The 18792-nt window shown below is 35.2% G+C and overlaps 1 protein-coding gene across 1 annotated transcript in view; it reads right to left on the bottom strand.

Moving 5' to 3' along the window:
• GPR158 (G protein-coupled receptor 158) overlaps positions 1-18792 on the bottom strand; it is a 432618-nt gene that overhangs the window by 32215 nt on the left and 381611 nt on the right. The window contains exon 7 of the mRNA XM_001101165.5: positions 2890-3128. Coding sequence (XP_001101165.3) covers positions 2890-3128 — 239 coding nt within the window. The remainder of the gene's footprint in view (positions 1-2889; positions 3129-18792) is intronic.

Here is an 18792-nt window from a genome sequence, read left to right as displayed (position 1 = left end):
AAATGTGGATATGGGAAGATTTATAGATAAGGCAGGAATTTGAAGACATTTCTATTGTATGGGTCCTGTTTATTGTTTTTTCAAATAGAAGTCATCTACTAAGAGAAAAGAGAAACATGGAGAGTTTGGAGGTATGAAAAGAGGATTTGAAATAATAATTGCGAAGAATGTTCTAGTGTTTGATCAGGGGAACGGTAAGAGTGAATGGAATGGCCAGGGCACTATTGAGATTAGTTATCTTTATGTTCTCATAAGTTCATCTGATTCCCTCCAAAGAGTCAGCAGTTCTGTACTTTAGAGTAATATGAGAATCACCTGAATGCTTATGAAACACAGATTGCTGTGCTCCACTATCCGGGAGTGTCTGATTGAGGAAGTCAGAGTGGGTGCTAAGAATCTGCATTTCTAACAAGTCCCCAGGTGATGCAGCTGCTGTGGGTTCTAGGACCACACTTTGAGAGCTGCTATTTCTCCTTTCTAATGATTCCAACTCCCCAACCCCTGAATTTGGTGAGTTTGGTACATTTCACTTTAAAAAAAAATACATCCTTATAGTCATCTTGATTGATTTTACTGATTCATTATATCACTTTTCTGTTTCTCTACATTTCTCTAAGACATTTTCAATAAACGTAACCATACAGTATTATTAACAGTATATTTAATAAACTCACAAGAAACTCAACCATCCAATGTATTCTGACTGGAGTGCAGCGGCGTGATCTCGGTTCACTGCAATCTCTACTTCCCATCTCCACCTCCCAGGTTCAAGCAGTTCTCATGCCTTGGCCTCCTGAGTAGCTGGGATTACAGGTGTGAGCCACTGCCCCACTCCTTCACTATTTTTTTTTTCTTTTTTTTGAGACAAAGTCTTACTCTGTCTCCCAGGCTGGAGTGCAGTGGTATGATCTCGGCTTACTCCAACCTCCACCTCTTGGGTTCAAGCGATTCTTCTGCCTCAGCCTCCCAAGTAGCTGGGATTACAGGAGTATACCACCACGTCTGGCTAATCTTTGTTTTTTTAGTAGAGATGGTGTTTCACCATGTTGGTCAAGCTGGTCTTGAACTCCTGACCTCATGATCCACCCACCGCACCTCCCAAAGTGCTGGGATTACAGGCATGAGTCACCGTGCCTGGACCTTCACTATTCTTATAAAATGAATGTTCCTTACGCCTCTTTACGGTAATGTAAATATTACCCATGGTTAATAGAACTTGTCCTTTATAAAAGGTTCCTGAGTTCTAGTCCAAACTGCTATCTCCTTTTACTAAACTATTGCACCAAGAATATTCACCACTTAATTTTGCTTTTTAATAATTCTTATGCATCTATGTGAATCAATAAGCTACCTAATGAAAGGAATAATGACTATACAGGTTACTATCAATTATATATTTCTGTATATTTCTACATAGAAATCATGAATATGATCCTCTTTGGAGGGCAAAATAAATTTTTAAAGGTCTCAAATGCATCTCAATTCCAACGCATAAAAAATTCTTGGTGAACAGGCCATGCTCTCTGCTTGTTTGTCATCATGTATTTTGAGGGTTTGTTGGTTTTTTTTTAGGGGGAGAGGTTTGCTTTTTTTTTTTTTCTTTTTGTAAAACAGAAAAATAAAAACTAGTGGCCTTTGCTTCATAATAATACAAGGAAATGATTTTCCTATTTGGTTAACTTGTATTGAAAGCATAAAATAATGTTAGGGTGAGTAGAAATTTTTTATCTATACAATTTTAATTTCATATCCAGACTAAAGCCAAGATCAGAATCGCTTCCTACCCTAGTGTCATGATTTATCTTCTGATAGTTATATTACCCAAAATATAATAAGCTTTATATATCATAATCATTCTCTTTACATACCCATATTGCTTCACTATTGCAGATACTAGGTTTATAAGATTCCTAAAATATCTTGCCCAGAAAAATATTCCTCCATTTGAACTGTAAACTCAATATACATTTTATTAGCTTCCAGCAAAAGACTAGATGTGAATATTTAGCCAACAATTGCAAAATATGAGGGGGACAAAAAATGGGTCAAACTCATGTTTCTGTTTTTTATATCTGCCAAAGACAATTAAGGTTTGTCCTGTGGCTTACTGAGGGGAACAACAATAAAATATCCCTTTTTTTGTATGTCTAGAGACTTAGCTTAAAATAGACTAATATTAGCAACAGAAAAATTCCTGTGTATTTTCCTCATCTTTTCAAAACACTGGGCTGCCAGAAAAATAATCTGTGTTTTGGGTCCAAGCCATGATGCAGCTCTTGAAAGTTCTCCAGGTTCTCGGCCACATAGCACTTACTACATTCATGGAGCATGGCTTAGTCTTTGTGTAATTGTATACCTCCAGAGATAAAAATTATAAATAAGTTATCTTTTGAGGTCAGCATAGGAAAGATAGATTAATCAGAAATTTTGCAGAGACAACCTTTTTCCAAAGAGTGCCCTAGACACCAAGTCTGATATTTTATAGGGCCAACATTTTATCTTAAACAGCGTGCTTCCTTTTTTCTCCCAAGTAAGGAAATAGATCAAGAGAATAGTTAATATTAATCAAATGGGGACCAACTGATAAGATCGAAAAAAGTAAGCTCTTTATACACAGAAGTTGCCATTATTCACTTCATTTCTCCTTTCTGATTTATTTGATTACATTTTCTCAACAAAGCTATATGCCTTTGAAAAACAATAGAAACGTCCAGAAAAAAGTTTGCATTTCACATGCCATTACTACCATTTTCATGTTACTTTACCAGAATTACATTAGGTGAGATTAGTTTAGGCTTTACAAAAGAGTCTGGCAAGACTTTTAAAGAAGCCAGTTTTAATGCTACTGAAAAATGGTAAGACCATCACACAAAACAAGTGACCACATACCAACTGCTGTCATGTAGTCCCAGCGGTCAATGAGGCACATATTGAAGATGAGGTGATCAGATGTTTGCCCCTGGCCAATAAGTGAAATCTGTTTCTCCAAATTCTGGCACACAGATGAAGTCCAGCCAATGAGAAACCAAAACACTATCAAGAGTATTACTGCCAGCATCCTCATTACCCGTCCACCAGTCATATACGGAATTCGTTGAGCCGTTCGTGAAAGAAACACCTTCAAAACCCTAGAAAAGCAAAAGTTCAAATGTGAAAGCAAACCTAACATTCAGGAAGTGTAACTCTAAAATAACTTATTTTTCTAGGTAAAATGTAAACCCACCAAAATCTAGCTAATCAGAGTTTGCTTTGTTTTGTATTTGTTTTTGTTTTAGAGACGGGGTCTCGCTATGTTGCCCATGCTGGAGTGCAGTGGCTATTCACAGGCACAATCATAGTGTACTGCATCCTTGAACTCCTGGCTCAAGCATTCCTCTTGCCTCAGCCTTCCAAGTAGCTGAGACTCCAGGCACGTGCCACTGTGCCTGGCTTATGCAGAGTTTTAACATGACAAAATCCAGAAACAGTATTGCTCTTATTTTTATTTAATTTTATCTTAGTTTATCTTCCAGTAGTAAAACAAATATCTTTCATTAGAGTCCATTAGGTCAATAGGTTCATACATAATGGGAGGTCTTTGAGCGTGTCTTAATATTTCAAGGAAAATTCTCAGGACTTGAGAAAGATCCGTAGGCAAACATTGCTCAAACAAGGTTTCTGGGGGATCAAAAAATAGTCCTGAAAGTAAGTGGTTGTATTTTACAATATTATACTAACTCAAAAACCTTCCTTCAACCAGTTGTTTTTATAGTAGAATGTTATTAAAGGTATTTTCTGAAAATCATTTCATATTACCTACTTTCATGGTCATTTTATCATATTACCAAAAATAATATGAATAATAAAAATGAGAGAAATATTTAAACACTAGGTAGACTAAATAAGGTCATTGCATTAAGGAAGAAAATTGGGATGGCCTATAGGAAATGTGATTTTTAAAAACTAAGAGATTTTTCTGTATATATCTCAGATGAAGAGCCAGAGTTGAGAACTACTAGATTAGATGATATCTAAGCACTGTTCTATCTCTAAATAATGTGTGAAGACAAAGTGCACCCTTACTATAGGAATTCTCTACCCATTCTTCAATTTCATTTCTAGAATATTCTCAGCTGATTTTAACTCCCTACCCTATTCTGATATTTGATGTCACAAAATTATGATTTGACATAGACCACCATGAGTGGTTTATGATACTGTGAGAGTATCTGTAACCAATTTCCATAAAGCATAAAAAAACCCCACATTTTCTCAATGTTCTATTTTCTCCTTCACTTCATTCTTCGAATAATTTTAAGTCAAATGAATTTTTTATAAAGATTATTCTAAATCCAGAAATGAAGCCAATACACCTGAAATAGCCTTGATGTACTATGCTATATTGTTCCTCCATATAGAGACCTTTGGCAATTCTCCCTGAATTAACACAACACATCCATTAAATTAACCCCACTGTCCTTCAGGACAGAGGGAAAAGTTATTTAATTATTAACAAAATACTTCTCAATTTTTCTGTGGAACACTGTCAGAAATACAGTAACAAATATGAGTAAAACAGAAGATCTCTTAACCATGCTCCATCTCATCAGTTCCCCAGATTAACAGTTACTCTCCATTCTTGTATATGCAATGTATTAAGTGCTATCCATGTCATAGTGAATGCTAACACTGGCACTATGCCTAAGCACTTCTGCTCCAACCAGTTTAATTACTATTTGTTATGAATCAGGTGTATTTGTTCCCAAATTATGCCCACTGTTATAATTAAATATTAAATAAAATAATTATACATTATTACAAAACAAAAGGAGACTATTTTTTTTAAGATGGAGTCTCGTTTTGTCACCCAGGCTGGAGTGCAGTGGCGTGATCTCGGCTCACTGCAACCTCCACCTCCTGGGTTCAAGTGATTCTACTGCCTCAGCCTCCCAAGTAGGTGGGAGTACAGGCATGTGCCACCATGCCTGGCTGATTTTTGTATTTTTTAGCAGAGACGGGGTTTCACCATGTTGGCCAGGCTGGTCTTGAACTCCTGACCTCAGGTGATCTGCCCGCCTTGGCCTCCCAAAGTGCTGGGGATTATTACAGGCGAGAGCCACCATGCCCAGGCAAGGAAACTTTTTCTATGAAATCTCTCCTGAATGTTTTGGAAAGATAAAACATTAAAATAAAATGTTAACTTAGTGGAAGTGAAGAAATTTTAAAATAGAGAGTGGTCAATAAACAAAAAGCTAAAAAATTTCTACACTCAGATTACTTCAAAAAAATTTAACACAATGCAGTAGATATAATACATTTTGGTGATTTATGCTATAGGGAGAACAATGAACTCTAAATATCAAACCCATAGTCAAAAAGAAGCCTTATTTCAAAAAGACTGGTGAGTGATTATTTGTGTTTTAAATTACAGTATCTATATATTTTTTAATGCTTTTCTACTTTAAAAAACTTCAAAAAATTGACCAAATATAATACTAAGTCCAGTTATATTGGATAAGAAGGTTTCTATTGTAATTAGCAGATTAAAAGATTCAAGAATTCTACCTTAGAAATAGAAATTTCTTGGAAAATTAGTATTTTTGCCAGTTCCAATGTTATTTTCTGTAGGAGAAACTTGTAATCATAATGTACACATATTTGTTTCTAGTTGAACCTGGATGAATTCTAAATTTTGAATGACTACATTCTCCAGAGAGAACCTGACCCACTTTTCTTCCATAGTTTGGCAAGGGCAGAAAAAGAGAAAATGGTTCCAAATTCTAGCTTTACTCTTAATGTAAACATTTTAAATATAATGAACAAACATTTATATAGTGACAACCATATGTTAGGCATCATGCTAGGCAATGTGGAAGGTATAAGATACAATTTTTGTCTCTAGAAACTTACAATTTAACTAGAAGTAAGTTTGCAAATAGCTACCATGTGCAATAGCTAACATTATATATTCTATGTGGTAGCAAATCTAACCCAATAGAACAGGTAGTGTTTGATCTGGGCTTTGGGGGATATCAATAGGTAGAAATGAAGGAAAGTGGAAAATATATAAGGGGATATTCTAATTGATGGGAATCAAAAGCAGGGAAATGCAAACTGTCTTTAGGGACAGTAGGGGGAACAGGTTGGCAGGAAGCAAAGTTTGGTTCTCAATACCCAGCAACTCCTAGGGAGTTTTCAAGTTAAGGCAAGGAGTTTTCATCAGGTTGAGAGTGCTTCAGAGAAAAAAATAGTTATGAACTATATATTCTTCCCATGGTCAAAATGTGATAAATATATTTTTTATGCTTGTTTCACAATTCCCATCGAAACTTTAAATCTCAGAGAGCTAATAATGGATTTGTTAAGTAACTGTCTCCTTTAAAATACTTCTTAATCAGTTAAGTTTTGTCTTTTGCAAAGGAAATCTATGATTCCAGTTATAGTAACTTTTACTCAAATCTCATTTCTAAATTATTAGAAATGTTTATGTTTTCTAGCTGGCCCTTTGGGTATTTATTGTATAGCTTGAGAATTCAAGATTGTAAAATCCCTATAATCTCATTTCAAGAGAGCAGAACCAAAGCAAAATCCCTCGAGTCTTCCATTATTGATTTTGTTGGCTTTCAAATAATAGAAAACATAATAAACACAACTCTACACTTCAATCTAAGCATTTCAGGATATTGGTTTTTGTAAAATGGAATAAGATGCATTTTTCTAGGATTGTCTGAAAAGCCTACAGGTCAGACTATAAAAAAGAATATGCAGACATGCATTTGTATGAAATACAACTGTAGAAAACATTTCAAATCATTGGACTTCCTATATGGATGACTTTTCCACTATTTTTTCATAGCTAAATCTTCAGGAGACCATGAGTTCAGAAGGTTTCACTATTTCTGAAGGAAAGCCCAACATATATGGGAAGACTGCAAGAAACATCCAAAATTTAATATGAAAAGGCATATTTAAAGGGCACATTCAATTTTCATTATTAATAGCAGACAAATTCATGGAAATCATTGTGAAATGATAAAATGGGTAACCCAGAAATTGTCATCATATTCATCTGCCTCTGCTTTCTCATTTTCTAGATATTTCTGGTTCAAGCTATATAGCTCACCATAAGAACTTGTACTTGGGTTACCCATGACCTTCCTCCAAGAGCGAACTGATGTTGTTCACTTCTTATTTTACATGGTCTCTCCCCAGCTTTTGATGTGGCTGGAACCCTCAGTTTCCCTGATGTCACACTCTCTTGGTTTTCTTCCTAGTTCTCTCTTCCTACTTTCTTCCCACTTCTTGGCTAGCTGCTTTTCAATCTCTATTGCAGACTTCTCTACCTCAGTCTTCCCCTTAAATGGCAGTGTTTCCAAGGATCTCCTAAATGTGGCCACGTTATATTATTACTCCATATTGCACCCAAGCAACTCCATTGGCTCCCCTATCTCAGTTATCATCTATATGCCAGCAAGTCCCACCTCTATACCTCCAGTTCAGATCACTCTCTTGGGCTCAATCCCTGTATACTCAGGGGCCCACCGGACATCAGCAGGGCCTGATACAAAATCACCCCTCTCTCCACTCCTTCCTTCTCCAACCCACTTTGCTGTTCTCCAACCTACATTTGCTGTTGTGTTACAGCCCTGTCTAAATGTACCAAGCAGAAGCTTAGGAATAAACTTGGATTTTTCTCCCTTATCTACGTTCCAGCAATCAAATGAATCATGAAGAATTTAATGTCTACCTCTTAAGTATCTTTCAAATTCTTCTATTTTTCTCCATCCTCACTGCCACTATACAGCTCCTAGCCACCAATTCATTCCTATAGTAGCTTCCTAACTAGTCTCCTTACTGGTCTGGCCCACCTTCAATCCACATTCTATGATGGATAACATGGTCTTTTGCTATTGTACATCTGATCATGTTGCTTCCCTGCTTATAGTCACTGGCTCTCCACCAAAATTTAGTATGGTAAAACACTTCTAAAAACTGGTTCCTCCTCACCTCTGTAGCCACATCTCTCCACACTCTCTACATCCTATAGTTCTGCAGGTCCCTCTGGATGACATGCAGTTATCCTCTATCTGAGCCTTTGCCCTCAGCTTTCCTCACCATCCCTCCTCCTACCTATACAAACACAGTGTTTTGCTAAATCCTATATCTCCTTCATGTCTCAGTTTAGATGTTACTTGCCATTGACACCAGCACTTACCAAACAAGTAGCATCAATTTTACCTAAAAACTTGGTACAAATGAGAACTCTTGGATCCCACCCAGACCCACTGACTCTGAAACTCTGGAGGGATGGTCCAACAATCTATTTTAACAAACTTTTCAGGTAATTTTGATGAAGGGTAAAGTTTGAGAGCTGCTGCTCTAAGCAATTCTTCCTATCAGATCTAAGATTGGTGTAGGTGCCTTTCCAATAGGCTGACCGCTCTAGCCTGCCAGGTAGAGTTTTCAGTCTTTATTATGCCGATGACAGAATGCAAGGCTTCTAATAATAGTTCTCCATTTTCAGAACATTAGCATTTGTATGTGATTTTGCAGCATCTCTTCTATTTATAAAAAAGGAATGAAAAAATATATATCCTCAAGCCATCCAGTCTTCTGTCCGATTACCTTAACTGGAATAATCCTAATGTCCTGAGTTTCTTCATTAGAGTCTAATTTCTATTAATCTTACTGTGTTCATAGAAATTCCAGAGAAGAAATGCTTGAGATAAAAGGTATGAGGTGATACTTCTTGTAACTTTAAAGCCAATCAATTATTGACAAGAGTCCCGAGAGCTAACAATTCAAAAAGTGCTGGAGGCTTCTGCCTGTCATTCTGCTTTTAATGGTGACAAATCCCCATGTTCATTAAGCTTTTCATCAATTTCTCAAAATTTCATTTTCAGAAGTAAATTCAAGTTACTTCTTGGTCAGTGGATGAATTTTAGTTAAATACTTAAAAAGACTGGCATCACCGGCACAGAAATAGGTTTTAGATGCTTATCAGACATGAAGTTCTACAAGATTATTATGAGTATATTAAGTAATTGCTATTACAAGAAAGAAAATTCACAACTGGGTTCTAAATATATTGACATATTTTTTGTCAGTTTTTGTGAGCTGCATGAGTTCTCATATCTCATAGTGTTTTTCCTTGTTTCTTACCTTTTTTCTTTAATTGAAGGTAGATGGAATAAGGAAGAATAATTAAAAAAGGAAGGAAGGAAAGAAGGGGCTGCAAGACTGTTACAAGTCATATCTTAGATGGTTATGAGAGGTGGGGCCATCTGGGCTTCCTGGGTTGAGTAGGGGCTCAGAAAGCTGTGAAACTCACTCATTTCCTGTATCAGGACTTAACTTTGGTCCTGGATGAATAATATTGAAGATATATGCTTAAAATATCCCTAACATCAGAATTTGTGCATGTGTTTTCTTCCCCAAGAAAGCTATAAACAGTGAAAATTTTGCTGTAAGCTTCCCTGTGTCCTCTCTCCCTTTGCCCTCCCCCAAAACTAAAAGGAATGTTAACTGCCCATTTTTCTGTGAGCAGCAGACCTTATCTATGCTCCCAATTCCAATTACTTGTAAACATACTTTATAAAGTCCTGTAAGATCCTGTCTCCTTTGCCATGCTGCTGCAAGGTCATAAAGTAGATAAAACCTAAGTTGCAATTCCGGTTTTCCTCAAAATCTAAGACATGTCACAAAATAATTACTGGCTTTGTTTCTCGCTCTAGTAACATCTTCCCGCCACACATATTTCCAACATTAAAGAATTTCAAAGACAATTGTATAATCTGACTCTGGCTACCCATTCAAGACCCCTTCCACACTGTGGAAGCTTTGTACTTTCACTTGGCTCTATAAAGCCTATGGCTTTTTCTCACCCTCGGTCCATGTCTCTTATCACTCGCATGGTCAGCCGCCACACCAGTTCTTTGGCGTGGCTAGGCAAGAACCCTAAGCGTTACAGTTAGAGCTGAAAGGACCTCTCCGTATTATCTATTCTGATCCCACTAATGTATAAGAGACAATTCTTTTTATTTATTTATTTTTTATTATTATTATACTTTAAGTTCTAGGGTACATGTGCATAATGTGCAGGTTTGTTACATATGTATACTTGTGCCATGTTGGTGTGCTGCACCCATCAATTCGTCAGCACCCCTCAACTCGTCATTTACATCAGGTATAACTCCCAATGCGATCCCTCCCCCCTCCCCCCTCCCCATGATAGGCCCCGGCGTGTGATGTCCCCCTTCCCGAGTCCAAGTGATCTCATTGTTCAGTTCCCACCTATGAGTGAGAACATGCGGTGTTTGGTTTTCTGTTCTTGTGATAGTTTGCTAAGAATGATGGTTTCCAGCTGCATCCATGTCCCTACAAAGGACACAAACTCATCCTTTGGTATGGCTGCATAGTATTCCATGGTGTATATGTGCCACATTTTCTTAATCCAGTCTGTCACTGATGGACATTTGGGTTGATTCCAAGTCTTTGCTATTGTGAATAGTGCCGCAATGAACATACGTGTGCATGTGTCTTTATAGCAGCATGATTTATAATCCTTTGGGTATATCCCCAGTAATGGGATGGCTGGGTCATATGGTACATCTAGTTCTAGATCCTTGAGGAATCGCCATACTGTTTTCCATAATGGTTGAACTAGTTTACAATCCCACCAACAGTGTAAAAGTGTTCCTATTTGTCCACATCCTCTCCAGCACCTGTTGTTTCCTGACTTTTTAATGATCGCCATTCTAACTGGTGTGAGATGGTATCTCATTGTGGTTTTGATTTGCATTTCTCTGATGGCCAGTGATGAAAGACAATTCTGAGGCCCAGTGAGGGGGAGTCATTTATCTAAAGCAAAACAGTCAGTAGCAAAATCACCTCAAAACTCCTATCTTCTTACTCTCATGTGAGTACTTTTTTCAGTTACAGTATTTTACCAAAATAGAACTATCTAGCACCTGGTTCAGGGCCATATCTTTTAAAAGCACAACAGGAATCTGCCTTTCCAAACATGCCACATTTCCTCTACTCTCCTATATGCTCTTTTCTCTCTAATCTAGATGCTCATACCTTTGAATGCCATTCCGTCTATCTAAACTGATTCAAATCTCACTTATCCTTGTAGATTCATCTCAGGAACCTCATCCAATGTACATTTTTGTCTGACAGTTCCAGGCCACAAAATTTTCTCCAATTACCACTATTATTCAGTTGATATCTCCTATGCCCTTGTAAATCTTCCTGAAGTTGGGAGATGTTTATTTTCTAAGCCCCCACATAATCTAGCACATGAAGGCAAGAAGATTTAATTGACCAATTAGTTAAACATGTCCTTCTGACAGTATGACCAGCAAGAAAAAGTTTTATGGTTGATACAGGATCCCAGAAACTGGAAGAAGCAGGGTAAAATGGAATTTGGAAGAATTTTGATAACAATATAGGATGTGAGAATAAACATTAGCTCCTGTTATGTGTCAGTATTTTGCTAAATCAAAGAGGTTCAATGCTGAAAATGGCAGTTATTTACCTGTTTTCATGTTCATTCTAACTCAGTAAATATAAATGAACAGGCAATTTAAACACAATCTCAAAAATGATGGAGTAGGGAACTCAAAAGTCTATCAGTTCATAAAAACAATCAACAAACTAGCAAGAACTGTTAGTCAACTTTTTTGGAATTCTAGAAACTACTTAGGAGCTTATAGAAATGAGAGGGATACTTAAGAAAAAACAAAAACACAGCTGAATCTGAGTAAAAGAGCTATGCAGCATTTTAACTTACTTTGATTCTATCTCATGCTCCTCAGCTCAATGACGGCTTTCAAGACATCTGCGTGCTCAGGACAGGTACCAAGTACTAGAGGAGCACAATGGACCTTATTTTCAAAGAACTGCTGTTTATTTTGACCTGGCTGGTGGATCCCTGAAAGAGTGGCTCAAAGGGCTTGCTTTTGTTTTACCCAACTGCTAATTTTCCTAGGGCTGACAAAGTTAGCGGGGGTCATTTATCTAAAACATTTAAAGGCAAATGGATTAGTCAGTGCTACCCAGGACAATGAATAATGGTTAAGACAAACAATAGACTAAACAAAAAGATTGTGAAGAAGGAATGCGAATGAGATGATCTGGGGAATAAGAGCACTGAAAAGTACCAATATATTTCTAGGAATCTAGAAGCCTGGAACATTCTCACAAAAGGCATGAGAAGGGCCCAAAGCTCTCATCTCCTGCTGACCTCAGGCTCTGCACATGCAGGAAATACAGGCTTATGTGTGTTGAAGACATACCCAACACACAAACATGCAGTTCATCTGCAAATAATTCAGATTTTAAAAAGTATTTTTTGGTCCAAGTTTCATGAAAATCTCTGTTGAATTACCAGCTGACTACTAACCTAACAGAAAAGAGACTTCAATGGCCACACAAAACAAAGAATATAGACTATAAAAGTCACTTAACAAACAAGCCTGAAAAGGATGGAGAATCTGATTTTTAGATTTACCAGAATATAATATTCAAAATGTTCAGCCTCTAATAAAAAATGAGGCACGCAAAGAAACAAGATTATACAGTCCATAAGCATGAAAAAAAAAAAAAAAGACACTAATAGAAACGATACCTGAAGACATCCAGGCATTAACCTTATGAGATAAAGTTTATTAAAATTTTTTTTGCAAATTCTGATACTTTAATCTTTTGTCCATATCACAGAAGTTATGTACATATAATTTTAAATTTTTTTAAATTGACACATTTATGGGATACAGAATGATGTTATGATGCATATAATATGTAGTGATCAGATCAGGGTGATTAGCATATCCATCACCTCAAACGTATAATGTCTTTGTGTTAGCAACATTCAGTATTCTCCTCCTAGCTACTTAAAACTGTGTAATATATTATTGTTAACCAGAGTCATCCTACAGTGCTATGGAACATCAGGGACAAAGTCTTTAAATGAACTGTCTTATGCTCAAAGAGGTAAAAGACACTATGGACAAAAAACTAAAGTCAACCAAGATAATGATGTCTCATGAAATATAGAATATCAATAAACATAGAGAAATAATAAAAAAAAGATCAAATAGAAAGTCTGATAAAGCAAAATAAAATTTCTCATTTCAGAAAAATTCACTAAAGTGGTTCAACAACTGGAGGGGCTTGGCCAGGCAGAAGAACAAATCAGTGAACTTCAAGATAAGGCCAATTGAGATTATCCAGTCTGAAAAGCAGAAAGAAAAATGAACAGAGCCTAAGAGACCTGTTGCATACCATCAAACATGCCAATATATGCATAATGGGAGTCCCCGAAAGACAGAAGAAAGAAAAAGAGAAACGATATTTGAAGAAATAATAGCTAAAACTTTCCAAATGTGATGGCAGACATGAATCTAAACATCCAAGAAGCTCAAGGATAAAGTAGGATAAACTTAAGGAGACTCACACTAAGATACAGTATAATCAAACTATTACAATTTAAAATATTGAAAGCATTAAGAGAAAAGCAACCCATCACATACAAGGGATCCTCAGTAAGATTAAAAGCTAATTTCTTATCAGAGACCATAGGGGCTGGAGAAAGTTGAATGATGTATTTGAGAAGGAGGGGAGGGGAGGGAACCCTGCCAACCAAGAATTCTATATCTGAAAAAACTCACCAAAATTGAAAAAGAAACTAAAATATTCCAAGATAAGCAGAAATGGAGAGAATTTGTCACTAGCAGAATTGCCCTATATGAAATAATGGGAATTCTTTAGGTTAAAATAAAAGGACTATAGACCATAACTCAAATGCATGTAAAGAAATGAGAGACATTGGTAAAAGTAACTACACTGATAAATATAAAAGTCAGTATTAATACTCTTTTTCCTAAATGATTTAAAATACAGATGCATAAAACAATAAGTACAAATCTGTTAATGAGTTCACAATGCTTAAAGATATAATTTGCAACAATAAAAATGTAAAAGAGCATAAAGATTCATAGGAGCAAAGTTTTTGTATACGTCTGAAACAAAGTTGGTATTAATTTGAACTAAACTGTTATAAATTTAGGGTATTAATTGTAATCTCCAGGGCAACAACTAAGAAAACCAAAACATATGTAGTAAAAGAAAGAAGAAGGGAATCAAAATGATACATTAAAAACTATTGATTTACCAAGCAGGCAGTAATGGTGGAACTGAGAAACAAAATGGATATAAAATATATAAAAACAAATCACAAAAAGGAACAAGTCCTTCCTTATGAGTAATTACCTTAAATGTAAACTAAAAGGTAGAAATGGTAGAAAAAATTTTTTAAAAGACAATCCAACTATGTTTTCTATAAGAGAGTTAGTTACCTTAGATCTAATGAAATAAGTAGGTTATAAATTAAAAGGTAGCAAATGATATTCTATATAAATAATAACCAAAGTAGAACTATGGTAGCTATATTAATATCAGATTAGATATAAGATAAAATTTGTTGGAGACAAAAAATGACATACTTATAAAAGGGTTAATCCCTCAACAAGATGAACAATTATGAACATATCTGTACTAAACATCAGATCCCCATAATATATGAAACAAACAGTAACATAATTGATGAGAGAAAAAGATAGTTCAATAATAATCTAAGTTGGAGACTTCAAGGTCCTGCTCTCAATAATGGATTGAATTATCTACACATACCAACAATAAGGAAACAAAGGACTTGAACAGCATGATAAGCCAACTAGACCTTACAGACAAATATGGGGTACTCATCTCAACAGCAGCAGAGTACACATTCTTGTCAAGTGCACATGGAACATTCCCCAGGACAGACCATATATTAGACTGCAAAACCAGTCTCAATAAATTTCAGAAAATTAAATCATACAAAGTATCTTCTCTGACCACAGTGAACTGAATTAGAAATCATAACAGAAGGAACACTAGAAAATTCGCAAATAAGTAAACATTGAACAAAATACTCTTAATGAATGGGTTACAGAAGAACCAAAGAGAAAATAGAAGATAAGCTGAGATAAATGAAAAAATAAAAACATATCCGAATTTAAGGATTGCAGCAAATGCAGTAACTTCAAATGCTTATATGAAGAAAGAAATACATTAAGTCAATAACCTTATCTTTTACTTTAAGGAACTAAAAATTGAACAGCAAATTTAATCCAGAACAAGCTGAAGGGAGAAGATAATATTAGAGTGAAAATAATTGAAATATAGAGTAGAAATACAGCAGAGACAATAAAAAAAAAAATCTAAGTTGGTTCTTCCAGAAGATAAACAAAATTAACAAACCTTTAGTTAGACTGAGCAAGAAAAAAAGACTCATTAGAGTCGGGAATGAAAGTCGAGATATTTCTACTGACTTTATGTAAATAAAAAGAATTATAAGACAATACTATGAATGGAGAATTTTGTTATGTGAATTTTACCTCAATACAAAATATACAATGGTTCTCTTTCTTGCACACACACAAAAAATTTCTTCTGTATCCTCCTGAACACTGCAGACCCAGGCTCTTGTAGCCCCAGGGTATCTGCAGCCATCTGGTGGTTGTTCTCCTCCCATATATGAGATTCAGCAGGCTTGAAACCTGGGCTGTGCACTAATTTGTTACCTGCAGTATGACTATTTTAAACTTATGTGCACCCTTCCTTATTCATCAGAGTTCATTGTGCAATCTTAGATCTGTAAGAAAAGACTGAAGAAATGTGATAATATATCATGGTTGATTCCCTTAAATACAGGCCAACAATGCTGAATGAACTCAAATCAGGCCTAAATGTTAACTAAGCATAAACACCTGTTCCCTAAACCACTCCTTTGAAGCCTTTTCAGCTGTAATAATATTGCAAATAAAGGACATTTGATGGCCATTGGGTGCTTGTGCTCCAAAAATGTTTAGTTTTGAAAAGTTTGGTATAAAAGCTTACAGAGAAAGTTTTAAATATGGATACTATTGCTTCCTCCCCAACTGCTTTCCCTACTCCCAGCTTAACTACAGAAAAATATTTCAAACAATAAGCAGGTGGTCAATTATTCTGAAGATCAAGAAGAAACCAGATTATTGAGTTTGGGAATTACATGCTTGTTTATCTCCTTATATCCAGAGTAAATATGAATTCTAGGACCATGGTCTTCCAGGTACCTGTTAGAAGAAATTCTGTCCTTATATCTCAATTATCTAGCACTGATTAATCAGCAGAAGTAATTTTCATTCCAGGATTATTTTTTAAAAATGTAATGTTTTACTATTTAACATTTTGGTATTCAAGAACATAATTTCAGATAGACTATAAAAACAAAATTATTACAGATGGTTGCCTAATAGCATCATTACTTAAATGAGCAATTTTACTACAGTCTCAATAGGGAAACATCGCTAATTGCATCACAAAATTGCACGGTTTTGTAGATAGAAAATATCTAAAATGACACCATCTTAATGTTAATATTTAAATCTTGATCTGCTCTTACTCTTAATTCAAGATTTAGTTTTTCTGGTCTAAAAAAGCCTTTTCTCTAAACAAAAGTTAAGCACATAACTATTTCCTAGAGATATCACAAGGGAAAGCTTTTTGAATCTGTTTTCTCTGTAATCAAGATTGTCCCGACTGAAATGCGGTAGAAATGACTAACAGCAAAAATGTTTCTCTTTCCAAGGGAAGTTTCCATCTATTTTTATAAGACCTAATTGCTCTACTTTTGCAGGCTTTTTGGCATACTATTTAGATAAAGAATGGTACCAGACTACAGGGAACCACAAGAAGATGACAAAATGCTTTGTAAATATGAACTTCCCATTTAACTGGTGTGATCACATTTACAAAAAGACAAAATATCTACTTAATTCTCAAAGCCTAGTTGCACATTAATATCTTTATGTACTTTAGGTGTTAGTCCAATATAAAAGAAGTGCTAAAAATAATATTTTTAAAAATCCTGCTTACCATTGCATTCACCTTAACCTTAACCCACAGTAAAATACACAAATAGGGGCTGCAACCACAAAAGTAATTCAGGAGGTACACTGCGTGAGTACATAACAACTGCTGAGTTTGACTGCTCATATTTATAGATGGTTAGATAGTATTATTAATATTGAAGTAGAATAACTTTCAGTCGCTGTCATTGAAACTTTTGGAAACTAATTATAACGTGCTATTGTGATGACTCTTTGGTTGTTGTACAATTTAATTGTTTTCCCTTTGCACATCACTATATTAAAAACTCTTGACTTAAATTTCCTTGCAGGTCCCAAGGTGCCTCCCACACCACCTTGCCTATCATAGATCAGAAGAGTTACATATTGTGACAAAGGCTCATCTACTTTTTAGTGCAGATTGATTCCTCCATTAAAACTGTGATACATGGTCAAAGTATAAAACTATAACCAAATAGAAAGAAATTAATACCATCTAAACAGCACTAGTTATATATAAACTGTTAGCTCTTGGGTGGATTTTACTCTCTAGTATTTTTTCTATACATACATAAAATATTTTATAACATTAGGATTGTATCATTTATGTTATGCTTTTCTCATATAATATGGTTTTCTGAGCATTCTCTAACAGTCTATCTTTGTAAACAACATGATCTTTGACAGCATATACCATTTACTTAAATCATTATTTATTATAAGCCACACTCTAACGAATATTCTTGCAGGTAAATCTCTGTTCACACCTTTGATTTTTTCTCTTTAGATTTCAAAAAGTAAAATAACCTAGCTTTTAAAAAGCTCTTGATACACATTGCTGCATATTTCAGATGAGCTGTATCAATTTACACTCTGTCCAGCATACGAGAGTGTCTCACCCCACTGAATACTTACTATTATTGACAATTATAATTTTATTTTTTAAAGAAAGTATTCTTATTCAAATTTGTGAAAAATTGCACTAAATGTTTTCGCCCTGCTTACATGATTAGTTTCATTGAACACTTTTAAAAATGTGCTTTTTGGTCAATGGTTCTTCTTCTTTGGGTTGTCTGTTCACATCTTTAGCCATTTTTTCCCCTGTTGTTCTGTAACTGCACTTTCTCAGATGCTAGCCATTAAATCCACATGGAGCGGGCTGGTGTTAATTCACTGACCCGGGAAGCTGTGCCTGCCTGGCCATTGAACACCTGTCTGGATTTACATGTGTCGTAAGGGCCAAATGCGCACAAGGTCTTGAAGACTTATCCAAATCAAGAATATAAAATATTTTATTAATTAGTGCTCTTATTACATGTTGGAACGGCAATATTTGGAATATGTTGGGTTAAGTAAAATATATCATTAAATTTAATGTTCACCTGTTTCTTTTTAATATGGCTAGTGAAAATTTAAAATTATATGCCTTGAGCTATATTTCTATTGAACAGCACCAGTCTAAAAATATACTACAGCTATTTCCCAATTTATTGTTTGCCTTTTAATTTTATTTTTTTGCCAGGCAGGAGTTTAAAATATTTATATAATCCAATCAACTGACATTTTATTATTTCTTCCGTTTCCCAACCTGAAATAAATTAAATATCAATCTGTAATTCATCTTTTCACTCTTTTTTTGCATTTAGTTTTATGATTTATTGAAATTCTAGTACATTAAGATGAGAATCAGAGGTAGCATTTTTCTAGAAATACAGCTAATTTGCTAATCCTAATTTGTTGAATTGGCCATTGCTGTTACCCCATTATCTGGGGACGCTCTCTTTACCATACAGTTAGATCTTCCGGAATAAAGGTCTGTTGGGGACTGTTTACCTTGTCCTTTTGATCTATCATTTTTGTCTTTTGAATATCATTTTTT

Source organism: Macaca mulatta, chromosome 9 (assembly GCF_049350105.2).
Source record: "Macaca mulatta isolate MMU2019108-1 chromosome 9, T2T-MMU8v2.0, whole genome shotgun sequence".
Taxonomy (NCBI): Eukaryota; Metazoa; Chordata; class Mammalia; order Primates; family Cercopithecidae; genus Macaca; species Macaca mulatta.
The sequence above is the reverse complement of the archived record's forward strand: the minus strand, read 5'-3'. Positions and strand labels throughout refer to the sequence as shown.